Source organism: Cyanistes caeruleus, chromosome 3, assembly GCF_971803275.1.
Source record: "Cyanistes caeruleus chromosome 3, bCyaCae1.hap1.1, whole genome shotgun sequence".
Taxonomy (NCBI): domain Eukaryota; kingdom Metazoa; phylum Chordata; class Aves; order Passeriformes; family Paridae; genus Cyanistes; species Cyanistes caeruleus.
The window spans coordinates 93,294,133-93,320,655 of NC_141703.1; the positions used below are offsets into that span (position 1 = coordinate 93,294,133).

At 42.6% G+C, this 26,523-nt stretch overlaps 2 protein-coding genes across 6 annotated transcripts; one reads left to right on the forward strand and one right to left on the reverse strand.

Moving 5' to 3' along the window:
- CLDND1 (claudin domain containing 1) lies at positions 1 to 25,946 on the reverse strand. 4 transcript variants are annotated; one of them, XM_086882936.1, is made up of 7 exons: positions 25,804 to 25,946; positions 24,794 to 24,889; positions 7,356 to 7,533; positions 3,174 to 3,472; positions 1,858 to 1,965; positions 1,345 to 1,482; positions 1 to 1,249 (listed from the first exon to the last, which is right to left on the reverse strand). In XM_086882936.1, exons 4-7 carry the CDS (start codon positions 3,460 to 3,462, stop codon positions 1,029 to 1,031), a joined length of 756 nt encoding a protein of 251 aa, XP_086739062.1. In that variant the 5' UTR covers positions 3,463 to 3,472; positions 7,356 to 7,533; positions 24,794 to 24,889; positions 25,804 to 25,946; the 3' UTR covers positions 1 to 1,028. The 4 variants fall into 4 exon arrangements, with proteins under 4 accessions (XP_086739062.1, XP_023797387.1, XP_086739061.1 ...); XM_023941619.2 differs by lacking the exons at positions 24,794 to 24,889; positions 25,804 to 25,946 and adding an exon at positions 24,361 to 24,500; XM_086882935.1 differs by lacking the exons at positions 24,794 to 24,889; positions 25,804 to 25,946 and adding an exon at positions 7,911 to 7,990.
- Positions 7,957 to 18,858, forward strand: GPR15 (G protein-coupled receptor 15). 2 transcript variants are annotated; one of them, XM_086882934.1, is made up of 2 exons: positions 7,957 to 8,563; positions 15,351 to 18,858. In XM_086882934.1, exons 1-2 carry the CDS (start codon positions 8,310 to 8,312, stop codon positions 16,306 to 16,308), a joined length of 1,212 nt encoding a protein of 403 aa, XP_086739060.1. In that variant the 5' UTR covers positions 7,957 to 8,309; the 3' UTR covers positions 16,309 to 18,858. The 2 variants fall into 2 exon arrangements, with proteins under 2 accessions (XP_086739060.1, XP_023797386.1); XM_023941618.2 differs by lacking the exon at positions 7,957 to 8,563 and having other exon boundaries at positions 15,184 to 17,369.
- Positions 25,947 to 26,523: the final 577 nt, after the last annotated feature.

Here is a 26,523-nt window from a genome sequence, read left to right on the forward strand (position 1 = left end):
TGAAAATTTCCGAGTCTTTATTATTACTATTATAATTATTTAATTTAAACAAGACGGGAAAAGAGCAGCACCTTTTAAAAAAACCCTGTTGTGTGATATACAGGTAAAACAAGTGAGGTTTAAAAAAAGTTAAGTTTATATATGTATATATACACACATACACTAAACCAAATTAAAATGAAAAAACTTGTGAGGAGGTCATTTTCAACGAGAGAAAAGAAAGCCTTATTCCACATCAAGCAAAAGCACCACAAATTAAGATTAGAGTGCACAATCACATGTAGTGCAGATACCAAACTAGACTGGTCCTGGAAGCAGTGGAGCTACAGCAGGACAGAGCTCCACGAGGGCAATCTTATCCCACTCCTTGGCAGAAGCAATTGTAGAGTGTCCCTTCAGGAGAGTGTGCTTACAGGCACTGCCACAGGGGCCTGCTCTGCCTCCAGCAGTTTTGGGCAGAAAAACCACAAAACAAAGCAAACTAGTGATGATAGGACACCCAGAGCTCAGCTACAGACTGATTTAGCTACCGTGTTTCCAGAACAGAGGTTTCTGAATTCCCTCATCTCTCTTGGCTGCTCCCTGTAGGTACTGCCTGCTTCAGTCACACAGCAGACAGCTCTTTATTAGGTATTATTTGTGCACTGAGGTTCCTATTCCTGCGTACCTGCACCTCTTCTTGTCTCTCTTCCACCCCACTTCTATTTCCTCCAGGCTGACAGGGTAATAAAATTAGGAAGAGGCATGTACACCTAACTAAGGGGCACTGTCAACAACCAAACGTAGCTTAAAAAATAATAACAATTCTTAAAAAAACCCAATTAAAAAACCTGTTCAAGTTCTGCAGACTTCTGGCAGGCTTTGGTCATTTAGCCCAGAGGTCTTTGTCTTCAGGGCCTGCAGGCTAAATTGTCTTGACTGGCAAGAAGCATGCAGTACATGATAAAACTCTGACTAAAAGAAAAGAGTAGTAAGGGCTGGTGGACAAGAGGTTGTGACATGGAAAGCCCAGACTGCAGTAGCAGCACTTATGCCACACGGTAGGCTTTCAGGAGGGTGAATTCCTTCCTGTTGGTGCGAGCTGCCCAGATGAAAAGAGCAGCTGCCATGAACTGCAAAGGTGCTGACACACAGGCGAGGCAGAAGGACCAGCCGAATTCACCCCTCACATCCTCCGGCAGAGGCAGCTTCCTATGGAGCAGCTCAATCCCAGCTACGTAGCAGCCAACAAGGCCCAGCGTGCACAGCCCTGGGGAAGGAAGCAGCAAAGCAGTGAGCTGACCCACGGAGAGAGTGCTCCAGGGGTACTCCTGAGCTTCTGGAGGAGGATGGCAGGACACTTACCTGCTAGGAAATGCAGGACTCCGGTGGCAATGGCTGGGTAAAGGCTGCGACAGGCACAAGCACAGAGCCCAATCAGAGCCCCAAAGCACATGAGGCCGATGCTGACAAAGGGCAGGATAAACTGCAATCGCCACAGGTCTGCATGTGAAAGAAACAAACAAGTCAAATTTGCTAAAGATCGGCTAGAAAAAGATCTCCCACCACCTTACATTCCCTTCTACCCTGCTGTTTCCGTTTCATCAGACATTCTAGCTTCATCTTTGAAGGATCAAAGATTCCATTGAAACAGAAATAACCTAATTTGTTAGCTCACACAGCCCTATACTGCATTCATAGGCAAAACCCTTGCTAACACATCTATGTCTTCCTTTTAAACTTTGACCTACTGCCAACTGTAATAATAAATGGTGAGCAAGACCAAGAAAGACAAAAGCTTTCCTCACTAGTGACTGAATTTGAGAAACAACTTTTTTTAACTCTACTTGTTATCTGCCAGAAAAGAAAGACACTTACAAGTCCGATTCAAATCCGTGCCACTGTTGTGATTTCCAGGCTCTATGTACTTTTCTACAAACTGATCAGAGAGGGAGAAACTGATGCAGTTTGTAGTCATATCAGTTTCTGGGGGTGGAAAATAAGAAAAAAATTGCCGTTAGATGTCTCTCCCCAACCTTCCTTCTCCCCTTTCAAACTCTCCCAATGATCTGAGCTAGGAAATTCCTCAGAATTCCATTTGTAAAAAAAAATACTGCTCCAAACAGATCTGCAGATGCATTCCCATGATGTAGTTGGCACTATGTGTCTGTTTTGAGGTGCTGCACTAAGGGATAGCATCCCAACATGCAGAATCTTCAAGCTTCCCTGGATTATCCACAGATAATTGTGCCATGTGTAACAGATTAGCAAAGTAATGTGGCGGCATATGATGCTCAACTATGTTGTCACATACTCTCGAGCTCAGGGTTTCCTAACTAAGGTGTGCTTATCTCCATATGCAGAATGTGGTCTTGTACTAACAGTCAAATCAAAAATGGGACAGAAAGACCTATTTAAAGAACATGAAGGATTTGCTTCTTTACACTAAGCTTCTACCTCAGATTTCACTTTGAGAATACTATTGAGCAGAACTGGTTGAAGTGTCTTCCAAAGTAAGTATTTTCATGAGAGGGAAAAAAAAAAAAGTATTTTATGTATGTCTTTTTCTCCACAAAATGTAGTTTAAAGTACATACTTAAGAGGGTTCAAAATGAAGGAGTTCACACATGGAGTAAGTACCCAAAATTGACTTTGAAGCAGTTAAAATAGTTGTTTACCTCACATTTTATCCCCCAACAATTTAAAAAGATAATACAAATATTTCATTCTGTATCTATTCAAAGAAGCCAAGGTGTGCTGATGCAATGGAGGGATATTTGTGACATGAACAAAGTGAATGCCTAGCTAAAAGGAATGAATGTCTCCTTGATAAAGTAGTGTCTTTATTCCATTGCTGGATCCCAGGATCTATCCTAAAAAGACAGTAACTGGTAGAGCAACTATAAATATATCCCCAACTGGACAGCTGAGGCAAAATAAAAATCAAGCTTGTAAGACTAAATTTAGATCAAGTATCATGTCTCAAAACCAGAAACTGCAGCACTGACAGCCACAGACCATTTTGCCCTTTGCTTCTTTAAAAATCTGCACTGTCTTTATTAAAAATCCAACCAACCAAAACAAAAGCTAGAAATAAGCCTTCTGGAGAAACAAAATGGCATGAATCTGTTCTGAGGAAGTTAGCACACAGCACCCCAGGGAATCTAGGGAAGTGATAATTGCTCTGGAGATACCTGGTGGGCTGTACCAGTGAGAGTTTTTGGGTACAGTGATGCACCTCCGCCACAATCCAACCGTGCCGTTGCACCGGAAGAGCGCATCTGTGTACGTCTTCTCATCCGCATCTTTGCTGACAAACTCCTCCCAGATGATTCTACTGGCTTCACTAACGTTCTCGGCTGGGGACAGGGTGTGGTACTCGTACCAGAAGTCAGTGCCGATGGAGGCTGCCATGTAGATGGTGGAGATGAGGCTGAGCACGCAGGCGATCACCAGCGCTGTAGCAAACCGGTTATCCATCATGGCGCCCTCGCTGGGAACACAGGGACAAGTGAGCAACGCTTCTGGAAGTGTTATCCCAGTGGTGCCATACCCGGGACATCATCCCCCTTCTGCAAGGTCCCCTCAGGATGTGCACACCTTCCTTTTCCTACCTGCTAGAATCAAAGCACCACTGAGCAAATCTACAGGGCTGGCCAGCACTCACAGGATCTGTGAGTTCCGAGTAGGGATAATATCCTGGAGTGTGCTCTCCCAGGCACACTGCACTGGCTGCTCGTCCTGAAACAGCAACTGACAGAACAACACCAACTCATCCCCAGAGATGACACAGCTCGCTGCCATTCGTGATCCTGATTGTAGGGAACATCAGAGACTCCATCCACAACACCCAGGAAGAAGACTTAGCTTTCCTTAAGAGATTACCAAGGGTAGAAGTTATTTTTAGCCTGCCACCCCATACGGCTTTCACAGCTTGTGTTTACAGCAAAGATAAGAACCACGATGAAAAAGCCCTTCCAGGCTGCTCACAAAGGACAGCCGTGCCAAGGTGCTGGAATGCCTTTAGGGAAGAGAGAAATGTATCTAGGCACTAGAGACAGAACATGAAGGAAGCACTGGAAGACAAGTTTGGAAATCATAATAAATGCAACAATAATGCCACAATATATACCATGGTATTTTTGAAAACCTAGAACAATGCAGGGGGTGCCCTGTTCCACTGGAACAATGTGACAAAACTGAAAGGCCTTCATATGCTCCCACAAGGACTTGGCTCTGTGTCCCTCTCTTAGGGGTCTTTTATGCCCTCCTTTGTGGGGTTGTCTCCCAAATGGCATAGATTCAGGGTCAAAGGAGGCATGGGGGAAAGAAAAATACCATGACTTTAATGAGTAACTGATTGGTAATATAAGAAATATTTTGTGGCTGCAATACACCAGAGGACTCCTCTCAGATGCCAGTTGTTCTCATGCACTTTCTGTGCTTGATAAAATGTATGGATTATTATGAATCAGGCTTGAGGCACTTGCCAGAAAAAAAAAAAATAAATTGAAACTAGTTCAGCAGCTAGAGGTAGGCTGGTGGCAGGAGCAACTATCTAATCAGCTCTTGTCTAATGCTTACTCTACCTCCCTTCTCCCACACACTTTGATCAAAATATTTTGGTCTACTTTCTTTGCAACTGAAGGAACCACAACTGGAAACAGCAAGTGCCTTAAACCTCAGCATTCACAAGGAAAAAACAGTGAAGTGCCTCAAGTCAGACTTGTCAGCAATAAATTATGAACTAAGAAACAAACTACAAATTCAAGAAGGGAATTTCAAAGCCGTCAATGTTTGCTGTTAACAATACCATTCTTATTTCTTTTCCTCTCCATCTGTGCCTCTATTTGTCTGAAACTGGCTAACAAGGAGGAGAAATTATGTGTTCCCATATCATTTCCTATGCTTCATTTCCATGTTAAATGAAGCACACTCTGCAATATCCATCCTTGAACTGCATCCTTTGCGATGAGAAAGAATAGAACTGATTTGTGGTGAATTGACAAAACACATCCACTTAAAACATTGCAAAGTTTGCAAACCACAACTGTACTTAAATAATAATCTACAAGCTGTGAACTTGTATAAGATAATAGAAATATTGAGAGGGAGAACACATTGTATCCAGGTTTATTTATATAGAAAACATAGAAGCAAGCCCAGACTTGGTAGCAAATTCTCTGTGCAGTGTTTAATTCCTGGTTATGTACTTCCACTCTCCTTCAATATCCCAGCATCTTGCTCCAAGTACACAGGATATGGGATAGGAAGAGCAAATTGCTGTATAGATCTGACCTCACCATTCAGCCCTACTGAGTTAACTGAGGGATCCCCACCACTTCACACAGCCCTCGAAGCAAACAGGGCAAGTGGCACCTGCAGGGCCAATGCTCCTGCCCAGCTGAGCTCAGAGCTGAGCAGATCACTCAGAGCAAGCAGCAGAACAGGCTGCTGAGCAGGCTGGTCTGGATTTTCCACGATATTGCAATCACATCTAATGCAAGAGGAACCCTTTGCAACAGACTCCTCTCTTTAGAAAGGGCTCTCTCTCTCTGGGTGGAAGGATCACAACAACCCACAAGCTCCATCCTCAGAGTAGTGTCTGGTGAAAAAGAATGTAACCAGAACATCATTGGGCCACTGATCTGCTGTCACTACCTTTCAATATAAATGCTGACAGTGACAAAGCCCTACCAAATTTATACCTAACGCAGAGAAAAGAAAAGAACTGGCCCAAAAATCTTACTTTCAGCTACATATCCCCGGTGACATGTGCAGAACACTGGTGCTGGCAGTATCCCTACCAGATCACCATCAAAAAACAACCACACATTTCTGGACCAGCCTTCTGTGTGCTGGCATGCTGTGAACACAGCAGAGTCGACGTCAGCAGGCAACCAAAAACAGCTCATAAGCAAAATGAAGGCTTAATCACCAAACAGCAAATTGCCCAGTCATTATCCACTTGGTAAAAGGGACATGGAAACTTACTGACACTCAATCTTTGTCATGTAACTGCAGGCACAAGTAGAGAGCAGCCAAGGGGGCTAGAGATCCCCAAAATATGTTGTGTGGCTTTACGTGGCACTTGTCCCAAAATGACTTTCAGTATGGACCTGACAGTGGGTCCCCAATTCCTTACAATAAAGGTCCCCTCAGTGCTTCTGCCTAACACTTCAACTACTTACAGAAAAGATGAAGAACTCTACAACACTTCATGCAAAGCTTGAACCAGTTTTTCCTGCCAGTGGAGTAGATTTGACTACCCTGCCCATTCACTGTGCATATCCACTGCATCTTCATTTACAGGAGACACACTCCCCCTTAAATGAGGTGTCCTTTCCAAAGAGAGAAGCATCCTGCCAGCCCCAGGCTGAGCTCAAAGGGAGCAGTGAGCCCAGTCGGTAAGAAATAGCTACCAGAGAAGTCCATGAAGTAACACACTGAGTGTTTATGGGATTCATGCCATGCTCTGCAAAAGATTCTCTGCAGAACAATGTGTAGGAGGTGCTTTAGAATAAACTTACTTATGAAAAAATAACATCAGTACTACCAAAGATGACACTAATTATAAAGACATAAAGATTGACAACAAATAAAAATGCTTTTTATCCACAGGCTGCCAACAAGAGGCTTCATTGTTTTAACAGGTTCGTTCATATAGCTCTGACAGCACTTTTTTGTCTAACAGGAGAAGCTATTTCAGGCAAGTTACAGCTGAAACTAAGCTATGCAACAAATTTAAGATAACACTAGGTGATTGTAAACAGGCAAAAGTGCTTAATGAGATACTGCAATTATATTCATTTTTTAAAAGAAGTGAGACATAAAGCTTTTTAAAATTTTCAAAAAAGAAAATTTTTGAAAAAAGCTCAAGAAAGAGAATGTAAAGGCCAAACCAGAAGCAATACTCAACAGAATGACTAGATTGCATGCACTTCAAAGAAGGGAAAAACAAAGGGGACAAGTCAGTAGAGTCGGGGAAGAAAAAACAGAAACAGAGAACGGAACAAAAACAAGTATTCTGGCAAAAAATCAACTGAAGACTGAACAGTCTTTGTAAGAAGTTACTGTACCATGGTAGAAGGGAATACAAAAACATGCATATTTTTATCTTGTTGCTGCGGTCACCCCTTTCAGCCAGCAGTGGGGTCACCACATTTAAAAAACTCCTTCTACGTGACATCACAAAAGAGTCCCTGCTGCATTTGCCAGCATTCTCTCAGCAAATATGCTAGCAATCAAAAAGGGATTAGGCCTACAAGAAGATGCATATATGGGTAGGGGGCTGGAAACAGCACCAAGATGGACTGTCCATTCGATATTCAGGGTAACAAAAGGTTAGGAAAGATTGCTACCAAGCACTTTTTTACCTTCAGAGATGCTCAGAGTCCCTCAGAACACACAGCTCCGATAATGCCAGGTCTCTTCAGAGGCACAGTGTTGTTTGTGTCCTGTGGCCAGCGGGGAGCATGAAAGGCAAACTTCCCTTCTGCCCTGACTGTTCCATTCATTCAGCTTCTTCCACACTGCCAGTTCACAACAAGTGATCTACAAGCAAAGAGCAAACCGAATGACTGGACATCATCATTTTACTCTGACATACCTTCACAGACATCTCCTAGTGCTATCATTAACGAAAAAAAAAAAAAAAAAAAAAAAAGATAAGATAGAGAGGGGAAATTACTTGAAAAGCCCTCAGGCCAAGAGCACCTGTCCCTGCAGGCCAGCCCAGCACCGGGCCGGGCCAGCCGGGCATCCCCACGGAGCGCGACCGCCCCCGGGGGTCTGAGGCCTCCCAGGCGTCAGCCCCAGCGCGGGGGGCCGACAGCAAACCCGAAGGGAGCAGCCCGAGCCCTCAGCCCCTTCCCCCGCCTCAGCCCCAAATGCCCTGAGCGCCCGCCCGGCGGGCCCGGCCCGACACCCACCGCCCATCGCCGCCGCCTCGCACCCGGCCGGGCCCCGCTTCCGCCCGCCGCGCCCGCCCGCGCGGGGCACGCTGGGTGATGTAGTCCTGCCGCCCCTTCCGGAGGCGCCGGCACCCCCGGGGAGCCCTTTCCAACGGCTCATCGGCCTGGCTGTGGGGAAACTGCTGCTTGTCCAGCCTCAGCCGCCCCGGCACCCTGTCCTCTCCTCCTGTCGCTGTTTGGCTGAGAGAAAAGGCTCATCCCCACCTGGCTACACACTCCTTTCTAGTTCTGTTTCTCTTGGTTGCTTGTAAAAAACAGGGACGTGACATCCCGGCTGAATGACTCGAGAAAACACCAATTAAGGGGGAAAAAAAAAGTAATCCAGGAAAATTTGCAAAAATTGGCAGCGCCGGCTCCATGCCCCAAACTGGCCGTTTCCCTCCATCCCTGGTACAGAAAACCACGGAAATTACAGGAGGACTCTTAAGAGTGGTTAACAACTCCCCTGGCTTAGAGACCAGCCCAGCCAGTCTTGGTTTTACAAAATTCCAAAGCAAACATTCAGAAAAAAACCCCAGAAACATCCGAGGCTTTCACATCTCTGAAGACTTTTGGGGAATTATCCCGACCAACTCCTCCATGAAAAAGCCAGGAAGCATTTTTGCAGTAAGGTCAGAGACTAGGATGTAAAGGTGAAAGCAGTCATAGAAGAAACTTACTGGGTTTGATGCATTAAAACATTAATTTTTTAATTAAAAAAAATTAGAAATTACATTTAATTTAAGAAACTTCTGTCTATTTGTCCCACTTTCTGTGTCATGGAGTTTTCTCACCACCACCTTATAATGCGACTGTCTACAAAGACATATTTTCGGATCTGTGTGGGGTTTATCCTGAATTCTAAAATAGTTGATATCTTTATCAATGGCCTGGAAGAAAGCAGAGTATTGCTGATAAACCTCACAGATGACACGAGAGAAGGGTAAATAATGACACGGAGAAGGCACTGGGACAGGGTGACCTGATCATGTCGTAGCTGGGGCAAGCAAACATGCGTTTCAATAAGGTCATCGATGAGCTCATTAATTTAAAAGTAAGGACTGGAGGCTGTACTTACCTGACATAAGACTTTATCCTGGGAAATGCAAAATGAAAAGGAAAAATGTTGATGAAGTACCAACAGACAAGATGTGGCCCCCCAAAAACTCCCCCAACTTTCCCGTAACCTCGGATGTACAAAGTGAGAAATCACAAGGAGGAAAGAAGTGGTATCACATCTAGAATTGCTGCTGGCTCTGACATAGCATGTCTAGTTTTGATACCTTGACAAAGCAGAGATAAACCTGAAAAGGGATATGAAACTCACTGAGCAATTAGAAAACCTCTCTCAATGAAATATATCACAGAAGGTCAGTAAATCTTATTTATAGAAGTTTATTTAAGGGGTTAATTTATTGAACTAATGACTTGCAAGATTATTAAATTCATGTATTAGCAATAGGGAAGGGAAAAAAAATCAGGAACTTCTTTCTGTATACCTGGAAAAGCTATCAAAGGTGGAATTCAGAAAACATTAAAAGAAAAAAAAGTCAACAAAACCCGTGTGTATCTCAGAATCTGAGTCATTTACTGTAAAGTGCAGTGAATTATTCAACACTGGAATGTCTTCTGTTTTTCTCCTAAAAGATCTAATTTCATAAACATGAAAATCAATTCTGAAAAACTTTGCAGCCAATACTGCTTCCATTATTAAATTAGGCTACAGTGGCCTCTTCTTTTTCCTAATCTGCCCTGATCAATATGAAGTGTGCAGCTGCTCAAAAGCAACCAGAGCGAAGAACTACATTTTCATTTCATTTATTTAAAATCAAATACTCTCTACAGATTTCACTTGGATTTTTTTTTTTTTTCTGGAAAAACACCCTTCCATATAGTAAAAGTAACCCAATAAAATATTACAAGTGAATGCACAGGGTGGTTCCTTGCCAACAAGTATCTTTCTTCTTTTTTCTCTCCCTTTCACACCTCCTCAGTGTGCCTCAGCAGAAACGCTGGTTGATCAGTTTAGTTACACAACAGGATCAGCTGGGGAGGTTTTAGAAGTTTGCTTTACTGTGTGCAGGAAAGCACAAAGGGAATAATGCTGAGAGCTATAGAATAAATGCTGTTCCTGCTTTTTGCAAAAGTGAAATTTCTTTGATAGCAGACCTGGATCAAGAAGAGCATTACTAACTTCTCAGGCACTGACAGAGTTTAACATCAGAGTGCTGCAAACAAAACAAACAAAACCAAAACCCCAATATGTTGCAAAAATAATTAAGTTGTTTAGTACTAAATATCTGTAATTTTAGTTCTCACAATCTAAGGAAATAAATAAACATTTGTAGGGGTGGCACCATCTGCATTAAATGAAGCTGAAAAGGACAAAAAAAGAACAAAACCTACTTCATATATCACATTAACATCAGGAGTTACTGATTCAGACCTGAAAAATGTATTCAAAAGTCTGCCTGTTTTTTTCCAAAACTACTAGTTAATTAACAAGATGTCACCTCCCCCAACAAATATTCTCTTTGCAATAGTAAAAAGGGCAGTTTCAGTTTTAGGCACCATCTATGAGCATTTTACACAGCCTGAGTCAGCAGGAAAACCCTTCGACTCACCTCAGACCTCTTTACACAGTTTGCCTGGTTTTATTTCTGCCTTCTTTTTCTTTAATATTTTGTGGCCCAGGATGCAGTAGTATAATTTTCAGAGACAGAAAACCTTTTAGATGTGTTTCCAAAGATCATGAATAGCACTGGGGCATTATAAAGATTCTCATCATCTATGTCAGTGGTCTCCAAACTTTTTAATCATGTACCTTGTCAGTAAAAACTTTTTGAGCAGGCTCCCCTATTAAATGTGGTTTTTTAGAATTATGTACACGTACTACAGCACCAATATATGATTTGTACATTATAAAACATACACAAAAATATAAATTAAAAAAGGATGAAATAAATGGCAAGAAACAATAATCAATATTTTTAAATTAAATGTACAAAAATATTTTCTTCCTGTACTGCATTTTGTAGACCACTGCTCTCAGCATGAAACTATTTCAGTCTATCATTATGCATTGTCTCAGTGCCCACAATTTTACCTGAATAAGTTCCACCCTTTCCTCTTTGTTGAGGGATGAAACTTCCATTGGTTAACCTTTGTGTGGTTGCCTCTGAGCCTGCCTTCAACTAGCCATAGCATAGTGGGGCAGTTTCAGCCAATTTAATGTGGGGTTTTTGATTTTTTTCTTTTTTAATTAGATCTGTTTTTACATGGATTTTTAAGTAAAATAATTCAGAAACTACTACATTTCATTTTACAGCCAAATGAACGTCTGTCCTCCTCAGCATATATCACTATTAATAATTTACAGATATCCAGCTTATTTTATCTAGATGCCTGTGCTTATATTAAAGTGCATGTACAAGCTGGAATAAAATGACATTTAAGCTATCAGTAAAACAGAGTGTAAAACAACAACAACAAAGAAAAAAAAACCCAACAAAAAAACCCAAAAAACCCAAACCCACACCTTGCTACCTGAAATGCTTCAGTTGCAGATGTTTTAAGGGGGAGGTGGTGTGTGTAAGAGAAAATCAGCAGCACTGCCTACTTCCTGTGCAGATATTTTCCCCACAAATTACGTGACTACCTACCATAATGCATGTATCACAGGCAGTACAGAAGCCTGAACAAAGACATGAAAGCTTTTCCCTTGCTGCTGTTGGAAATACCTCCATGTTCCTACGAGGAAGATTAAGGAATGATGCAAACTCTGACCTGGCAGATCTCACAGCTGCATTTGAGAGAGGCAGAACCATCAGAGAAATGCACAATTTAAAGCAGATCTGGCCAAATGCAGGGCCACCATCACAGTACCTGCTCTGAATGTCTGGTTACAAAAGTTAAGTTGGTTTTCAGGTTCAAAACTACTCAGCACTCAGAAGTGTCATTTTTTCAGAGCTGAGTCAGGGGCTGGACAAGATGGGTGTCCCAAATGGAAGAACATACACCTGAGCCAAAAAAGTAGCTGGTTGTTTCAGCAGAAATTTTTTTTTTGGAGAAAAGGGTTTACATGTATCTGGTGAAGCCTGGGAGGAGCAAAATGCTGTGGAAATAGCAGAGTAGTCTGAGGAGAGGATGGAGTCTGTCCTCCTGAGCTTTCTGGAATATCTGTGCAGGAATGCTATGAGAGGAATTTCCATGTACTCAGTATTTTTGATAGCTTGGCTCTGTCTCAGGAAAGAGAGCTGTGGGAAGAGTAAGACCCTACATGATGCCCTAAGTGATGCACTATCACATAAAAACACCTCAGGCTACTGACAAACATGCCTGCTGCTGCCCCACTCGGATAATTACAGATCACTTTGTTATTCACAGCAGTGCTTTAGATTATCTTCGCAAATCTTCTGCCCGGATAAGGAAGTGTCACATGTGGAATATGGCAACTGTGCAGTGACATCCCTAAGTCTGCTTAGAGCATTTAAGAAATGCAGAGCAAATTCAGGAGAGCAGAGTTGGTCCCTGTTGGAAAAGGTTTACTATTAAATTTTTTAATTTAGTGAGTAGGGTTATTAATCTAAAGAGAAACAACATAGTCAGGGACCACAAACAGAAATACACAGACATAAACTTATCTTAATAATGCCTTTAAGCTTTTTAAAGTTACTTTTTTGTTTGCTCTGAGATGGAGAGGGGAAGGAGTGAATTTCAAGGAGTACGAAGTAGCGTGCAGTGGAGGGAAGAGAATCTGTATCTGATTCTGAGACCTGTATCTGATTTCTAAAGCTTATAAATGCTTGTAAGCAGTTGTTCTCTAGCTGCAGAGTAAAATGACATGTAGATCCACCTTTGCAAGAGAGGCAGAAGTAGTGCAGAATTGGCTGTAGAGTTCAGCTGGTCTCCTGCTCTAGTACTAATGGAAAGAGAATGCCTCTGTTTTCCAGTGCTTCTTGGAAAAAAACCCAAACAAAACAAAACTAAAACACAGTCCTTGAAGCAACAATAAGCAAAGATCACACAAAATTCACCTCTGCACTGAATTTATCAAACATTGTTTTTGTAAAGAATAAGATACTTGGGCAATTTTACATAAGTCTTGGCTGAAAACTTAGTATATTCCTTGTTCTCTTCAGATGGTGAGGGGATGATTTTTAGCCTGTGTTTTCTTGCAGGTTTACACTTGATGTCACTTGCATGCAAGTTGCAATGTCCTCAACACAACCTAATTTTAGGAGTTTTAAGAGTTTGGTTCTGTGATTCATTCTCCCAGCTTTGCCAGGGAAGAAATAAGCTGGCACATAAATCCACACTGTAGCTGACCACTGATGAGTGTCTCACAAAGACTTGCAGTAACAGTACCTACTCACTTTAATCACCACAGAAGAGACTTTTACATTTCATTGAAAATAAGAATTGTGTTTTAGGTAATCAGGTGCAGGAGATTACTTCTAGAATAACAACGAGGCATTTTTCAAATCCATGGAGTTTTTTTAACCCTGATTCATGAGTGAACTAGCTAAACAGGGTCACTGCCTCTTACTTAGAAGAGGATATAATAATTTCTAAGATGAGCACTTACAACCCACTTTGAGATGGCAGGAAGATGATTTTTAGCCTGTTATTCATTACAGGTTCACATTTACATCTGTGGCATACAAATCAATCATCTTAGCCAGGATGTTTTTATACACCTTGATCCTTTTTCAGAGTTTGTGATGGCTGAATTATACTCACTAAGTTAATGCTTACACATTCCATAAAAGTAGTCAGCTAGAGTCCACTAGTGCCCTACAGATAGGACAGCAGTTGTGTAAAAGTGGGTGCTTATTAGATATCAGCACACCTACACATGAGCCAGTGCCCACCTAAATTCCCTCCCATCCAGCAGCCAGTCATTTTACAGCAGCTTCTGCTTTTCCAGGTGCCTGGCCCTCTACCTGCACTGGAGGGACTAACTAGCTGTGCATGCAGTTTGGAGTTGCTCCTTGCATGCGAAGGCACGCACAGATGCAATCTGTCTGCCCGGGGATGGAGCACGCACCAGGAGGCTATTTCCTCAAAGCTTTGAGAATCCTGGAGGCCTGCCTGGTCTGTGAACATGCTGGTGGGAGGGAGAGGAAGGAGAAAATGAGTTTATTTTTAGAAGAGAGGAAGGATGATGAAGACCAATAGTGCAGGTTTCAAATTAGTATGCACTGACAAAGCTGTAATGAATTCAGTAGTTTTAAAAATGAGAATTTCTGTTTGATTTATGCAATGCTGACAGGGTTGTCTGTAAGGTAAGTCACAGCTGGAGTAATACTGATACTGCAAACGAAAGATGAAGGAAATCAGAGCTCGTTAAGACAAGCGAGTGCAGTATGTAAGAACAGCTCAAGAGCCTTATAGGCTGTGCAGGCAGAAGGAAAAGGAACAAACCACTGCTCTGGAGTCCAGGACTGTGGATGATAAGGAAGCCTGTGTGGGGGATGGAAGCGTCGAGTTTCAAATGGCAGAAGAATATACAACACATTGAAAAACTGTTCTCGAAGTTTCTAATACATTCCTAAAGTTGGGTGTAGAGAGTCCAGATCTAGGGGAATTGGTGGGGCTGCAGGGCAGGAGGTGGCACTGGCAGGGCAGCCAAGAACCTGGGCCTGATAAAGAGCAACCAGCTACAGGGCAGAATGGATATAGGAGTTCTAAATGCTTCTCCCTATATATATGCATATGAGAGAATTACTTTCAAACAGAAAACAATCATGAATAGTCAAGTAAAGTAAAAACCTCCAAGCCTCAGGAAAGTCAGACTTGCTCTGACAAGCAATTTATATAAAATGTTTTGACTATAGATAAAGGTTGAGGCACCCAAATTCACTGTTCTTGGTGTTCTTATAAGCTGGTACAATCTCAAATTTCTTCAAACTACCAATAGACTTTCCTAAAAAAAAGTTCAGAATCTCAAAATATGCCTTCCCTCCACCTGAAAAAAAAAACCAAAACCTGAAGCCGGAAAATGCAAAATGGAGATAGACTCAGTAAAACTAAACCTGATTTTTATAAAAGCCACGCACATTTATTCTAAAGGCAGGGTTTTGACTAATCAGATACCCTTGTTGCTTGTTCACTGCCTGTGCAGTTGGTTCAAAGTGTACAAATTACCTCCCCACAAAACCACTTTTCTCCTCCTCCCCCCTCTCCCCCTCCTCCCCGCTCACTGATATAATATTTTCAAAGAAGACCTGGAAGGGCAGGGTAGGGGAAGCTCAGAGCCTCCCTCAGAGAGAGGATGAGGACAGCTGGGTCAGAAATGGAATTCCCCGAGCTGTCATCCACGGCTGCAGTCACCTTCAACTACGACTACTACTACGATGACCAGTGCCAGCACCAGCACCTGCAACATATGTCTGTTTTCCTCCCTGTCCTTTATAGTGCCGTGTTCCTGGTGGGCATTGTTGGCAACTCAATCCTGATAGTGGCCTTGGTCTTCAAGCGACAGGTCCAGAGGCTGATTGACATCTTTATTGTCAACCTCGCTGCATCTGACTTCATCTTCCTCATCACTCTTCCTTTCTGGGTGGACATGGAGGTGTCGGACGAGAGCTGGAGGGTAGGATCTTTCCTCTGCAAAGCCAGTTCCTATGTCATCTCAGTCAACATGTACTGCAGCATCCTGCTCCTCACCTGTATGAGTGCTGACCGCTACCTCGCTATCATGCACCCCTCTATCGCACGGCAGATCAGGACAAGAGCCTATTCCAGAGCACTCTGCATCTGTGTCTGGTTAGTGTCCTGCTGCTTAGGGATGCCAACCCTTTTGTCCAGAGAACTGAGGAAGCAAGACGGAAAGACTTACTGCACAGACAAAGCCGTGACAGAAGTCAAACTGATCATGTCACTGATGCTTTTAATCCTGGCCTTCTTCTTCCCACTGTTGAGTATCTTAACCTTTTACTGCTCCATCACCAAGAGACTCTGTGTGCACTATCAGAAGGCTGGGAAACGTGATAAGAAACTGAGAAAATCCATCAAGATCGTCTTCATTGTAGTGGCAGCATTTGTTGTCTCCTGGGTTCCTTACAATCTTTTCAAGCTTATGGCCATCCTTTTGCGACTCCTAAAGCAGCCCGACTGTTTTACTGGCACCGTTGCCCAGCTGGGCATAAAGGTGAGCAGCCCTTTTGCTTTTGCCAATAGCTGTGCCAACCCTTTCATTTACTTTTGCTTTGACAACTACATCCGCAGAGCCATGCTCCAGTGCCTGTGCCCATGGGTGAAAATCAGCAGCAACAGCTCTGAAACCCTGGACACCAACTTGAGCCATTCCTTATCCAATTTCGTGGCAGGGGAGTTTGCCACCAGGAAGAGGAAGCGCTCTGTGTCCCTCTAACTTTGAGCTGGGACTGCGGAGGAAGGAACTTTTTCCTCAAAGATGGCAGGAAAAGAAAAAGAGAAATGAGCAACAGAGACAGGTGCTTCAGGTGGGAGGGGTGTTGCTTCCTTTTAAATGCAGATAGATGGAATAGGAAACCTTAACCACAGAATTACTTCACAACGATTGCTGTGACCATGCACAGTGTAAATGTGAAACCGTCATACCAAGAAATAGCTACAAATGCTCGTGCTGGAACCCCAGTACAAATGCTACCAACTAGAGAAAAGAACCATCTGATTCAGTCAAGGCCTCTCCAAGACAAGCTTTGAACTAATGTGTATATAAGTTTTTATTCTGTGCAAGAAGAGCAATCCAAGTGTTTCTTTTTGGTTCCTAGCTTGCCCACAAATTATTCACAATGCCCCCAAACCAACCCAATCAATTCTGGGGTTTTGGAGGTTTTTTGAACTTAGAAATCCAATATTTTAATGAATTTGTGTGTTACCAGTTCTCATAACTCGAGTCTTGTGCATTTTAAGTCTCAGCTTTTTATTACAGCATTAAATTCTCTAATTTTAATCACAATAATTAAAGTGATTAGCCACTCGGATTTCAGAAAAAAACAACTTGAAGGCAGAGAAACCAGGAGACAAGCAAAACTTTGCATTTAACCTTTCTCTTAAAGAAAAGCCCAACAAAAGCACACTTGTGCTTTTTAAGACATTTTTGTGGACCTGACACAATTTCTGATTGCTTGGGTCACAGCTAAAGAGTCACTGCTTTTTACTAAGTGAAAGGACACAGTGAGTTCTGGAGTGAAAGGTTACACACATGCAAACCTGCTAAAAGACTTCAAAGGGAAGACAGCTATGTCAGCTAACACATGAAAAAACTGTCTGGACAGCAGAGAAAAAAAACCCTGGAGACTGGACAATGGCAGTGGTATCCCTCCGATGTAACTGCAGCATGTGTACATTCACTATGGCTTTTCTTTTCACACCTCTGTATTTTCTAAACATCTGTAAATGAGAATAACTACAGAGTGTTACAAATAAATCCTGGTATTTGCATTTTGTATTGAACCTTGTTGAAGAGTTGAGCTGTTTAATGTCTGTAGAGAAACATGGACAGACCTCACGCGAGGGCAGCGCAAACCTAGAAGCCAAGGTGTGCACGTCTTGCCCAGTTCCCCAGCCAGTCCCACACTGGACCACTGGCTAGCAGAGCAGATGGAGAGCTGGCTCTCCTCTCAGGGGAGGCAGAAGTGTCTTTCAGCAATTGCTGGTGTCAGAATGCTCTCTGGGATACTGAGATACACACCTGAGCTAAAATGGGGGTATCACAGAGACACTCACAGGCTTTTTGCTCTCCCCTCCCTTCACTGCATGTGTTTGTTTCCTCCCTCACTACCTCTTCTAAAAGATTTGGTTTTTCTTCCTCCACATGACAGACCTTCCCTCCCACCCCCACCTAACTGCCAAACTCCTTTTTCAGGCTGACAGCTGCACGAAGAGCGTCAACTGTTCCCAGACCTGCCTGTGCTTGAGAATGAAACCAGTGTTAGTTCCAATTTTAAAGTTATAAATTTATTTGCAGTAATATTCAGAAACTGCTGTCTCTTGTCAATCTCTTATCTTCCTTCTACCTTTACAAGTGTATACAAGGGGACCCTTTTTGTTTCCAGAAAAATAAGCCCAAGATTTGCATTTCAACTAAGATACGAATTTTATTATAGAAAAAAAACAGTAAATCAGACTTGCTCATTATTTCCTCAATCCCAGCCCAAAGCACTACAATATTTGGAATATATCCTATCTGCAAGACTTGAAATAATTCTGATTAGAGCTGCCTGTTTCTTTCTTTCTTTTTTTTTAATACTTCAAAATACCAGATCAAATTGGAAAAATGACTAAGGAACTCCACCAAGATCTCATGCCTAAAGCTTTAATTTCTGGAAAATAACATAGAAACTTGGTAAATATTGCCAGGCTTGAGAAGAATCAAATATAAATGCCACAGCAAATGCTCCACATAAACAACAAAATAAAATATACAAGAGGCAGCTAATTCAGCAAAGGTAAACTCTCCAGATTAATTCAGACTTCCATCCAAATTAGTGTAACTTATTTTCTTGTGAACTGCAGGTCATTTGACACTTTCTTGACATGGTAAATATTCTTTTCAATCTTTAATTTTTTTTTTTTTTTAAGGAAGATGTTTGAACAGCTTTACTTCAGAAACTTTTACTATTCCATCTTAACACTTATTATTTGTTTGTTGGCACTAACATATCTTAGGATGATACCAAAATTATTGTAATTAATTATTGACAGTATTAAGTATTGAAAGTATTTAATGTGGTAGACTTGAATAATGTAACATGATGCCTATTTTATCTATGTTAAAAGAATTGAATGACAGTAAGTTGGTTTGCTATATAAAATGGAAATAGTGCAATTCTGATATGACACCTGCCGAAGACCTTGGCAAGTAATTTGGATTGGGCTTTTTTCCCCAGAATATTTATTATTTTAAAATAAATTCAGTATGACTGCAGCTAATAAATATGGTTTGGCTTTTTGTAATCTAACTTCCACTTTCATTGTCATGAAAAAGTAGCAAGGCATTACTAGAAAATCTGTCAGAGGGTCTGAATGGAAACATTCATCTGCCCATCCAATAAACCTTTTCATTATTTCAGAGATGCTTTTATATTAGAATTAGAATTAAATCAAGACCTTTTGAGGTTTTTAATGAAAACAGCTACACCACCAGTGCCACTCCCAATCTAGAGGTTGGCACACTTTCTTGAGGTGTGCACAATCAAAGTTGAAGTGCCTTTGCTTCTTGATATAAATCAGGATCCTGTTAGATACATCTCTTGCTCTCCATTTCGGCTTGAATGAATCAGCAATTTTCAGAAATAAAGCATTTCATCTCAACACAAATCAAAATTGAACCTAGATCTGATGCTTGCTTAAATAGGCAAAGAATTTTTGCAACCTTAATTCCAGCAGCAGGTGTGCTAACACTGACAACCGCACCGCAGCTAAATGGAACTTTGAGCTGCAGGGGACTGAGGAGAGAGTCACACAGGGAATAGCTTCAGACCCAAGCAGGGCAAACTTGCAGCCCTCAAAACAAGAAAGGTGGTGCAGTCACTGTGCAGACTGACCCTCCACAGGTACTGCAGTGAGGATTGGCTCTTGGAAGCCAAGAGGAAAACTTCCACTGACTTAGATGCATCCAGATTTCATCTGCAGCTTGTCATGGCTCCTTCAGACTGGTGGGATGAAAAGCCTCCCTCAGCACATCTGTGCCTCAGGTTTCTAACAGGGTAGACTACAAAAAGAACATTTCCTGACTTTGCAAAGATGTTGCAATGATATATTTGTCAACTGTGGCACAGGACAAAGAAGGTTGGGGTTTTTCCCTCGGGTGCTTGCAGGGCATATTGTACAAGGAGAAGTCAGCTCCTGGGTGGGGACACTGACATGTACTCCTAACAGATACACAGCTACTACAGGAATACTTTGTTATCCCTGTGGGATCATGTACATTCATGAGGTCAGCAGGAACTTGTGAGTAGATTTGCAAGCTGCGAGCACAAATCATTGCTGTGAGCACAAATCATTTACGTGTCCCAAAATTTCTAACAGAAGCAGTTGGACTCAATGTCCTTGAAGGTCTTTCCCAATCTAAAATATACTGTGATTCTTCTCTGGCTTAAAAGGCTTCACCCGGTTAAGGAGCACAGCAAATGAAGAACAGAAAACAGAGAGCCACAATCCTGCAATGGAAAATCCATCACCTCAGGCTATTTTCCAAATATGTCAGCATTCTGTATATTGTCAGAGAAAGGAAGACCAGTTCATGAACAGGAGCAAAGAAAGAGCTACCTAAATTCACAGTGGATGGAAACATGCACTGGTGATGCGTTAAATGGCTTCAGAAGTAATTACAATGTTCCCAAATGTCACACACAGAGGTGGCTGGGAACCCCTAGAAAATCAGAAAGGGCCCATGCTATCTCACCTAGCATTTTAATATTATACCACAAAGCCTGCAATTAGTGCACTCTAGGTCTCAATAACAACCCAAGCAGCTGCTCAGTTTGCCGGTGCAGGTGTTCAGTGTGCTGCTGGAGTCTTGCTGCAATGACAAGAGGTTTTGGAATAGTCCAGTCTCACTAAATGACAGAGGGCTCAAACATCTGGGCAGCTAAGACTTGAGTTCATCATGAAGTAAAAGAATACAAAATATGGGAGATGGGAGAGCAAGTGGATGGGGAACCAACAGCCTTCAAGAAGAAAGGCTGTCTTCCACCTCTGAGCTGGTAAAAAATTCCTGCCAAAGGCCAGGCTGTTGGCCTTTGATACTTTTTTTTTAAATATGAGTTGAAATGTAGGGGTTTTTTTCCCAGTTCACCTCACTTATGTTCCTGTAACATATTGCAGCAGCTTTGGAAATTGAGGCCACTTGTCATGGTTTGAGAGCACCCAGCACTATCAGTAACAATCATCTAAATAATGCATTGTGACCAAAATACATATTTTCAAACTTCAAAACAGTTTCATTATTAGTAAGAGACCACATTCTTAGTCAGAATCTCCCACTAAGTCTAGTAAGTAAACATATATCCTCTGCTGTTTACTTCTCACATTTTCTAGAGTACATGGGATTTCACAAGAGACATCTCAGCAACAGATCTCAAAAAAGAAAAGGCAAATGTTTCTCTTAAAATTTGGACTGCATTTAGCTGCTTTGGGGACTAGAGTAGGTCACAGGGAAGGTAAGGTGAGAATCCTATCTCAAAGAAAATGCTTCTCACAAGGTTAATTCAGAGGTTTTAATCTGTATTAGCTTCAGACCCTTTGCAAAGAACTGATATACAGAAAAGGTGAATACTCACTTTCTAAACAGCAAATCCTTCAAAAGTGAAGTGGAATCAATAATATTAGGAAATAACTGGGTGCATCCAAATGTTACTAGTCAATGCTGAAAAAAAATAAAGCAACAACCCTCTGTCTTTTACTGCGCAATGGAGTCCCCAGAATCTAATGTCCTCTTTCTTTCTACACATATAAAAGTAGTTAATTTGAATATAAAAGAACAGCTGTTTCTCAAAGGATGCCCTTTCTTTAACCCTCATTTTGAGGCAAAGAAAACCAAACTGTGAAACTGTGTGGCATCTGCTCAGAGAATGAAACTTGGTCAGTGGTTTTAAAATCCATTCAGATTTTCAGTCTAGATTTAAAACTTCTATGCAAAATGTCCAAAAAGTCAGACTTGAAGTGCAAAGAGCAGCTTTTGCACTGGGAAACACCATGTATCAATAAATACAGCACAAATGTTTGCCACATGTAGTACTGTGCACCTGATCTGACCACTCATGTGACTTCCCTCTATGAACTGCCTAAACAAGTGCGAGACTACAACCACCATTTCCCCTGTCACCCACCCCTCACCCCCCCTCCTCTGGGAACTACAGAAACTTCTACCCATGTCTCACACAGAGAAAACGTGCAAACCATTACAAAAATGAAAATAAAAAAAATAAAGAGAGAGAGAAAAGAGACGTACATATTTGGTTTTGCCTCTGTTTGAACCTGTGGGAGTTACTCACCATGGGTACTTTCACACCACCTAAAAGGTGTTGCAAGCAAGAGTAGAAGCTTGGCAGCTTTCAAGAAACACATATACCTACATAAACTTCTGCTCTCCTCGTAACCAGACTGGACACTATGGATAGAGGGGTGCTGAGAAGCAGAGAGGGCAACAAATGCACTGAAAAGTGCAGTGACATACCCAAAACCTCAGCTCTAGATAAGGTGTCAGATATTATGAAATCTAGTCAAAGAACACGGTACTTCCGACCACTTAGGAATACACTCAAGTAATTGAAAAGCTTTTTCAGATAGCTCACCAGAAGAGAGAAGAAGGCTTTGGAAAAACCTAGAGTAAACGAAGAGAATAAACCTTGAACAAACCTTATAATCCTCTGGCTTCCGGGACTCGTGTTTTGGCAACTGCATTGATGGTGCTGTGACACACACTTTTGCACAGCCACTTAGGAGGCTGTGACCTTCCTCAGGCTATTAAAAATGCCTGAAAACCCTGCTGATTCATAAAGGAAAGGTAACCCTCCTACTCTTCTTATTTTTAAGTACTTGTGCAACTAGACTAATGATGCTTATAGGTCCTTACTTCCACTGTTGTCCAAACAAATACTAATTCAAGTCAGTATGGAAACTGCTGGTTTTGTTGAAAATCAACTGGAATTTTCTATGACTAACTTCAAGAAAGCTGGGGTTTGGCTGAATGATGAGACAAAAAGCCTAACTGACAGACTACCTACCCAGTAGTTAACCCAGCTGGATCAGTGTGTCTATTAGAATTCATGATGATGATTCATCTCCAAAAGCTCTGAAGACCCATGAAACTCGTAATTCTGTGGCCTCACATAGAGAGAGGAGCCATCCAAATAGGTGTTCCCAGCTGTGCTGCTGGACTAGGTTTCCTGATGCTGCTGGCTGCACCTTCCTTAAAGTGCCTTTGAGCAACTTGGATCAAGAGCAGGGCAAGGTCAGGGTGATTTAGGGATCTCTGTTCTCTGCTTTAGGCATCTCTGTTCCCTGCTCTTCTTCTGTGGCTGTAAGGACAGGATAAACTGTAGTGTAAAAAGGCAACAGCTGACGTGTCTTCTAACAGCTCTAGGAGAACTACCAGGGTTTGACATAGTGTGTCTCATGTTCATGGAGAGGACAAATAGCGACATGCATCTTCTTCCTTTTCATCTGAAAAAAGCAAGCCTGTGTTCTGACTCATGCTCTAACAAGTGGCATTACCAGCACAGCTGGAGAAAACTGCAGTCAATCATCTGGTTCACTAAGAACAAACACTTAGCAGATTATTTTTCACATGTATCTGTCAAAACATGTAGCCATTCATTACCCTCAGAACTCACAAAATTCACTGAAAATCATGAAATGCCATGCAAATCTATTCAGAGATTCCTTTTACTTGCTTTTGAACTTGTAGGTTTACCCTTTCACCACATGCTTTCCTTGCTCACACTGGAAGGGAAACAAACATTCCTTTAAAAGGAAAGCTGAAGGGTTTTGAGGATATAAACACCTATTAGCATCACACATAGTCCACTCAGGGAACAGACATGCTGCCACATACCAATTTAGGTGCTTCAAAACCAGATTTTTTATTTACTCAGTTATTTAAGTCAGGTCTGAGATTTGCTTCATCAGGGGAGTCAGTCATAGACCCTGGCACCCTATGGGACCCTATATCGAGAACTGAAGTACTTTCTGCATTCAAGCTCCATATTTTGATTTTATGTGTTATGACATGAGTCTGCAATGTCTGCATTACCTGCCAGCCCTCTGTGGTGGGTAGCTGCCAATGAGATGCCCAAAAACTTCTAACAGTGCCTACTGTTCTTGTCTTTTGTCTTTTGATACAAGAATTTTTCTCCAGGTTTATAAATGACAATTGCCTGCACCATATTTCTAACACTGAACGTGAGCTGGCAGAAATTACTGACCTATGGTGAGTCAATTCAACAGAGAAGTATTTCTTTTCCTCTCTCCTTCACCCCCACAGTGAACCCTCCACAATAATATATGATGGAGCAAAAGGCACTTACAATTGAAGTGGAAAATTTTTAAACCTAACCACTATTAAGAAGTCCTCAGAAGAAGGATGGAGTTTATATGAACAAAGGATGTTTTTAGAAACAAGGACGTTAATCAGATTAATGACTGTTTCAGATGAAGCATTGCTTCTCCATAAATAGTAAAGTATTATGTATATGCATGTTGATTTTATATAATAGATCTTTATTTTTCTGGGGTATGAAAGTACTCTTTGGAAAAATGTGTATCTCCAAATAAAATTATCATTTTCTCCCTCCAGCAAAATCTACCAGTTATTTTTACAAAATAGGACTTCTATCAAGTCAGTCTTATCATTAGAATAATAAAAGCTCTTTTGAAATCTAAAAACCACAAGCCTTCTCCTGACCAGAAAAGGCTTAATTAGTTACTTACTTACATAATTGTATGTAGCTCCAACTATTTTTGCCATCCAGAAAGAAGAAATAGGAGACTTCCCACTTTCATGCTGAGCAAAGCAGCTCAGAAATACAGGGTGACCTGAAAGGCTGAATTAGCCAACAGCCACAGTGGCAGTTTAACTGACAAAAGGCAGAATTAAACTAAGGACAAAATAGCCTGTGACTATTGACAAGGTTAGATTTCTGTGGGTTTCCTTCCTTAAAAAAAAAAAACCAAACAAAAAAACTAACCAAAAACCACCCAAAAACCACCCAAAACAACAAAACTTTGGATTTAATTGACCATGACCGAAAACAGATTACTCCTGCAGGTCACACAGCCACGTTGGCTGTTTTACAGTTGTGTGCCCTGCAAGTACCAAAGCCGGTCTGAGCACGGCTTTTGGAAGCTGCTGGTGAAGGGAATGTTACCTGGGAGGGGCTGTGCTCCACTCCAAATGGAGAAATCCTTCATCGGCAGGGCTTGTAACATCAGGCACCCCAGAGAAATGCAAGAGACAATGAGGCCTTTGGAAAGAAGAGAAAATGTTACAATCAGGAGAATATCTTGAAGTACTTTTTCTAAGCAGTGAATTAATCCACTTGTTTTCAAACACTGGGTCACTCACATATTTTCCCTCACATCTGACGTTTTTGTTTCTCAAGTGAGCTGAGAATAAAACAGCCCCGAACTCAACATCTGAACCCACTTACCAAAGATGCTACAGTAAACCTGGAGATAGGAAGCTGTGAATATAAATGTGAGTATGAACGATCTGTGCTCTTCACTGACACGTCCAGCAGCTGTACTTGTAAATATTTCTTCTGTTAAGATATTCAGCAATCAGTGCAACTCGGGGTTGATAACAAATATTTCATTAAACCATTTCCAGATACACTCCCATATGGCAGTGAGCAGGTTCTTCTTCTCCCACGAGGCACAGGGTGTTCCTGGTGCTGTGGTGGACATTGAACACCACCATGTTATGGCACTGGGAAACTTTAATAAAGCAGTTTTGTCGCAGCTGCTGTCAAAACAGTTAGCTTGGAGTTGTGCTGCAATTTTCTAGGTTTTTGAATAGCAAACACAGAAACACTTCAAGAAATGTTTCACAAAGAAACGCTTTGATAAGTGGCCTGGTCGCATATCACCCCCAAATCTAAACATAAATAAATCTGCAACATGGGATCATGTAAGGCGGCACACCCTTTGTCCCCCACAAACAATTGTGTCTGCAAAGCACAGCGAGGCGAAAGGAGCCCCCACCTCTGGGGTGAGCACGCAGGTAAGCGAGAAAACACATGCGGAAAACTTTCTGTGTCTTACGGAAACACCATTCGAACCCTCCCCACCCAACCCCGGCCCAGCTGCAGCCTCTCGACCCCGAGCCGAGCGCGCTTCCCGTTCCACGGGGTCCGGCGGCCAGCGGGGGTGGATTTACCTGTCCCAGCCTCAGCAGAGCGGGATCACGGCCGTGAAACCTCTCCTCCCTTCCTCCAGCCACTCCTGCCCGACTCCCGCCGCCCCGAGCCTCCCCTGCGGGGCTGGGGAGCCCTCGTCCTCCGCAGGACGAGGGAGGGCGCCGGGAGGACGCGGGGGATGAGGGGACCCGGCGGCATCGCGTGCCAAGCGGCGGCGGCGGCGGTGCCGCTCTGAGTCAGCGGCGGCACCGCGGGCGGGGGCTGAGGGGAGCGGGGGAGAGCGGGGGAGAGCGGGGGAGAGCGGAGGGGAGCGGAGGGGAGCGGGATCTGGCTGATGCCGGCCGCCCGCCCGGCACGCAGGGCGTCCCCCGAGCCCCTCCGGAGGGAGCGCTGCCCCGCAGCCGCCCGCTGCATCCTTGTGCCTTTTTTTCCTTACGGACTTCACGTACCCATGGCCAGGGCCCCGTTTGTGATTTTGGCGTTTACGTTTAAAAGCTGGGAAAGCCTCTTTGGCAAAAGTCCTTGGGGGAAGGACAGAACCATGAGAAGGATGAACGTGTCAGCTCTGAGCCTCGGTGCGCGCCCAGCATCTCAGCTCCTTCCCCTCGCTGTGCCTGCCCGCACGGCCCTCAGCAGAGGACAGAAACTGCGGTACCCTCAGATGGAATGTCTGTGTGGGGGGGTGTGAGTACCAGCCATTAGTTTCAAATATTTTACAAGACCTTTTCCAGTGCTTGCCT

Coding starts and splice junctions, on each gene's coding strand:
- CLDND1 (XM_086882936.1), bottom strand. CDS start 3,462: ATGATGGATAACCGGTTTGCTACAGCGCTGGTGATCGCCTGCGTGCTC. Junction 1,483..1,857: donor CACGGATTTGAATCGGACTT/GTAAGTGTCTTT, acceptor TTTCACATGCAG/ACCTGTGGCGATTGCAGTTT. Junction 1,250..1,344: donor AGTCCTGCATTTCCTAGCAG/GTAAGTGTCCTG, acceptor TTCCTTCCCCAG/GGCTGTGCACGCTGGGCCTT.
- GPR15 (XM_086882934.1), top strand. CDS start 8,310: ATGCCCCAAACTGGCCGTTTCCCTCCATCCCTGGTACAGAAAACCACG. Junction 8,564..15,350: donor GGAAGCATTTTTGCAGTAAG/GTCAGAGACTAG, acceptor TGTCCTTTATAG/TGCCGTGTTCCTGGTGGGCA.